The following is a 4,560-nucleotide window of genomic DNA, read 5'->3' as shown; positions in this document are numbered from 1 at the left end:
TTTATCTATGAAGCCAGACTGAATTTTCTAGTGGCTCATGGGAAACAGTGATGCTTCAGCATCGTTTTAGATCAGTCTGCTTTTTCCCCCTTGCAGAATAAGCACACATTGAAGGCTGACTGTGGAAAGGAAGCCTGTGGTCCAGGCTGGTATCGTGCCACTCTCAGGGGAAGTACTTAGGGGTAACATTGTCTTATATACTACCAGAAAACACATTTATATGTTGAAACCAAGGGTGTTACCTTATGCCCTGCCCTCAAAAGCAGCTTATACTCCCTGTTCCCATTGCACACCCCCACCAATACTGGGAGGTATTGTCTAGTGTTCAGATGGACTGGACCCAAACCCAAATATCTGTAAATGAGTTCTCTGGTCACCCACTTCTTCAAGATCAGTTTACTTAGATCTGCAGGAGACAAGGCAAGGAAGTGCATGTTGCTTGGTTACTTGGCAGTGCCCAGCCCTGTCTCCATGGCTGAATTCCACCAAACCCTCGGCTTTGGGGCCAAGCCATTCCCTTTGCCACTTCCTGTCTTGTTTCTCAAGCAGAACAGGTTAAAGGATGCTTTCCAACATCAGTCTCCTACATGTATCCCTCCATACTATCACAGTGCCTTTGACTGACCCACTCCCAGGGGTGATAACTTTGCCTATTGGAGCAGCGAACAGAAACAGCAGTCACATGCCCGCTTCTTGGGTCATAGATTTGGTGAAGCAACCCTACACCCCTCATTGTCTCATTGCAGATACGCAGGGTGTCCCAGGCACAAAGTCCATGTCCTACCATGTGTGTTCCTGATCCTCTCCACCAGAAAATTAGCTTCCTCCTGGATTCGCTCCTCGATGGTCTTCTTCCCCATCCCAAAATCCCTCAGGGTGGTGAGTGCAAATCGTCGGAGCTGCTTCCAGGTCTCCCCATTGCTGGTCACAATGCCTGACACAGGAAGGAAAAACAGACCTCCATGAGGAAACAGATTTTTTTTCCCTGAGTGGGAGCTACACAGTAAGTACTCAACATGCAAAGACACGTCTCTGTGGAGTTACACTGCAATTGCGATATGCTCAAACACCTAACTTCTCTGCAATTCTGGAGATGGCAAATCTGATCCATCTGTCACAGCACTTTGAGTAAAACTGAGTTTATTGCCAGAATAAGAAAAGCTACATTAGGATGTAAATAAGAAGGTAACACTGGTACTGAATTGATCTTGGCCACAAGCACATGGCCTTTGCACTGACGAAACTGCTCAAATGTTCTTCTATGCACCTTCACAGAGTGTATCATTATTGACAGTACCATTGATACTGTACTATAGTACCATGGAATAAGTACTATTTACCCAGATAAATGCCATACTGGGAACTGCCCAAGTGAATAAGCTCAGGCCCTAATCTTGAATGTGGCCCTTAATGGGACAGCCTATATTATCTTGTCTTTGTTGTGCTGCGGACTTCCCTTTTGTTCGTTCCTTAGCTGTATGTATATTGTCAATATTTTCAGAAATGGGAGAATGAACGTAAAATCTTAGAGGCACATTTAATGAACAAAATTTTAGCCAGAATTTGAAGCGTGCTGAAAATAGAAAGGCACTCAGTGAAGCCAGCCTGGGACCTTAAGGAATTCTCCAGGGGTCCGATTTACTCAAGTTCAAGTAACGAGTTGGGCTTTTGGTCTTTTATTGTTAATTTGTATGCATGAAAGTAGTAAATGAAATCCACCGTTCCTTCCTCCACTGCCCTCTCAGCTGTGCTGCTGAAGCACTGAAAGCATCAGCTTTGTATGCTAGCATTACCAGGGATGTACCTGTGCCTTGGAAGAGTTTTCTAAGCAGTGGTAGAGTGCCTCTTCCGCTGAAGTTATCTGCCTGATCAATCAGAGCTTCTTTCACAGCATCATAGCCATACAGCACCACAACCTTTTGTGGGCCTAAATATATTGTGAAGACAGGACCATACTTCTTGCTGAGCTGTAGGAAAGAGGAACACAAAGAACAACATGTCTGAATGTTAATCATGTGAAAAGAAGTTTGTAGCGAAGGGGTCTGAGGGGTGATGTGCCATTGTCCCAGCATCGCTGAGGCGTGGCATTGATTAGCAGCAGTGCAGAGATCTTTTAACTATAAATTACAGCCAGGGGAAGAGGAATTGTACAAGAAATAGGGTATATGAATATGAATGGAAATGGTGAGGTGTCAAGTCCAAATCGCAGAAAAGAAAATAGTTCTTCATAGGGCTGGCAAAACAGTCTGGAATGCCTTTCTACAGGGCACAGTGGATAACAGTTTACATGGGCTCAAAAAGCAATTATATCCACTATTGGAAGCAAGTGCCTAAAGGGTTTTTGAGCACAAATATACCACAGCTGTCTCTCAAATCTCCTGGGCCACAGATCTCTGGAAATTGGGTGAGTATATAAGTGGAGAGTCACTGCATCATCGCACTAATCATGTACTCTTTCCCACGCATCTGCTTTTGACTACAATTGCGGAAAGATTCTTGGGCTACTTGGTCCGACCTGTAACACTTCTTCTCATGCTCATTTTTTAAAAGCAAACTAGATATAGTCACATGTTTTTATGCTGGGAAACTGAATCACCTAGTGCTCTGAAACAAAAAGTAGAATGCCTATGGGTGCTCATGATTCTCAAGTTCACAAGCACCAAGGCAAAAAGGAGCTCATATGGGAATGTGTGTGTCTGTCGATACACACGGTGATGTCACAATTTTGCTTTGAAGAACCCAGGGACACCCGCCCTTCCCATCCATCTGCCACCATCCCCTCACAATCCCCTAAGGAACAGGCACTGCAGCTGAACTCCCTCCACATATCCCCTCCCAGGCTTTGCAACACACAGGTTTTGTTTGACAGATGGGTGACATCAGCCAGGGGAGGGAACGGACGGCACAATTCACCTCCAAACTTTTTTGTTTCAACCCCTTCACTTGCTACTTCTGCTCCCAGGAGATCCTACCTATCTGCTAGGGAGCAGAGGCAGCGAAATAGAGCAGGGTCCTCGCCAAAAAAGGGCCAGGCCGTGTTGCCAGTGTGGTGAGGAGTTAGGCACAGGAGGAGTATAGTGAATATTGCAATAGCATCAGTGCCTTGATTACAAATCTACTGCAAGTTGCAGTACTGCCATGAAGTCAGCACAGGAGTCATCATTAGTATGATTATTGCAAATATATAGACTTAGACTTGCACTATATAGACTTAGATATAGACTTTGATATACACATTATTGCAATATATAGACTTCAGAAACATGTATTTCTAGGAAACCTTTTGTTTCTATTTGAGTCTGACATTTGGTCAATGCAAATTAAGCTTGTGAATTAAGCTGAGACAGTCTGGACTGGACTTTGTTTTATATGCAGTGGAGACAACACAGGAAAGGAGAGAGTCTCTTACCTTCTTCAAGCTTTCAGGCAAGTTCCACAGGTTCAGCTGGAATATGCTTCCAACAATGGGGAGTGCAATGGGACCAGGAGGCTGCTTCTCTTTTTGCGATATGCTTCTCCATGTGGCAAAGAGAAGAAGGCATGAGATGCAGACCAGCAAGAAAATAGTGGTCGTTCCCAGGAGCTCCATGGTGAGGAAGAGAAGTCAAGTGTCAGAAGAGCCTGATGTTGGACCTGTAAATCCATGCTTATTTATATGCTGTGATACCAAAGCACACGGATGAAATTAGCCAATAGTGCCTCCCTATTCCTGTTGAGGTATGAGATTACTTATTAATCTGCTCAAGATAAGAATGAACAAACTAGGGATGAACTCCTTGTTTGCATACTGATTTTTCACCTCTCCAGCTTGTGTTCCTTTGGGTAATCGTTCATGTTGGACTAAAGAAATCATGTTCTAATGCTGTCAAACAAACTCAAAATGCAGAAATATTTAGAGCCTAGCTGCTATGTATATGCTTAAACTCTTGCTGTTTGCCCTCATGCACATTGACATCTGCCAGGCCCTATAGTATGTGAGCACAGTGGAGGGAGGTGTTGTGGTTGAAAAAGGGCATCACTCCAAGTTCTTCCTAGGCATTTCAGCTCTGTTTCTGGAATGAAATTATGCAATTGTACCCAAGTCACACAAGCAGATTTTTGAGGAATACACTCAGCTTATCCTAATAATAATTTAATCTGACAAACCACAGTGTCTACAGCATTTGCATGGTCACAGGTTCTCCCCAAATCACAAATCCCTGCAGCAACCTGCAGTCTCCTTTCTGACGTTTCTAGAAACTAGTTGAAGATCCATAGAGTGAGAAGATCCATGAAACTTAAAAGCACTCTGAACAGAGCGTAACAGAATAATTGATTTAATTAATATTGAGTATTTAATAAAATGCAAGATCTTAAATCAAATATTATGCTTCCCACTCCTCCTCTCCACAGGAATCCAAAACTCTACAAACAGGGTGAGAACTGTGTGTTTTTTCTGGCAGAGAAGCAGAGCAGAACAGTGATTCAGTCACCTGAGACCGAAGAGCTGATCCCAGGACTCTGTTGCCAAATCTTGTCCGTACATCACACCTAGTGTCTGTAAAGTGTTAGCGATCTACT

General features: G+C 43.7%; 1 protein-coding gene across 2 annotated transcripts in view; it reads right to left on the bottom strand.

The window, feature by feature from the left end:
- Positions 1-3,589, bottom strand: part of LOC104073105 (cytochrome P450 2H1-like) — a 7,943-nt gene extending 4,354 nt beyond the window's left edge. For both annotated transcript variants that reach the window (XM_009572773.1, XM_009572774.1), the window contains exons 1-3: positions 3,410-3,589; positions 1,805-1,967; positions 785-934 (exon numbers count right to left, since the gene is read on the bottom strand). In XM_009572773.1, coding sequence (XP_009571068.1) covers positions 785-934; positions 1,805-1,967; positions 3,410-3,589 — 493 coding nt within the window. The remainder of the gene's footprint in view (positions 1-784; positions 935-1,804; positions 1,968-3,409) is intronic.
- Positions 3,590-4,560: the final 971 nt, after the last annotated feature.

The sequence above is a fragment of the Fulmarus glacialis genome, unplaced genomic scaffold (genome assembly GCF_000690835.1).
Source record: "Fulmarus glacialis isolate BGI_N327 unplaced genomic scaffold, ASM69083v1 scaffold46862, whole genome shotgun sequence".
Lineage (NCBI taxonomy): Eukaryota > Metazoa > Chordata > Aves > Procellariiformes > Procellariidae > Fulmarus > Fulmarus glacialis.
The sequence above is the reverse complement of the archived record's forward strand: the minus strand, read 5'-3'. Positions and strand labels throughout refer to the sequence as shown.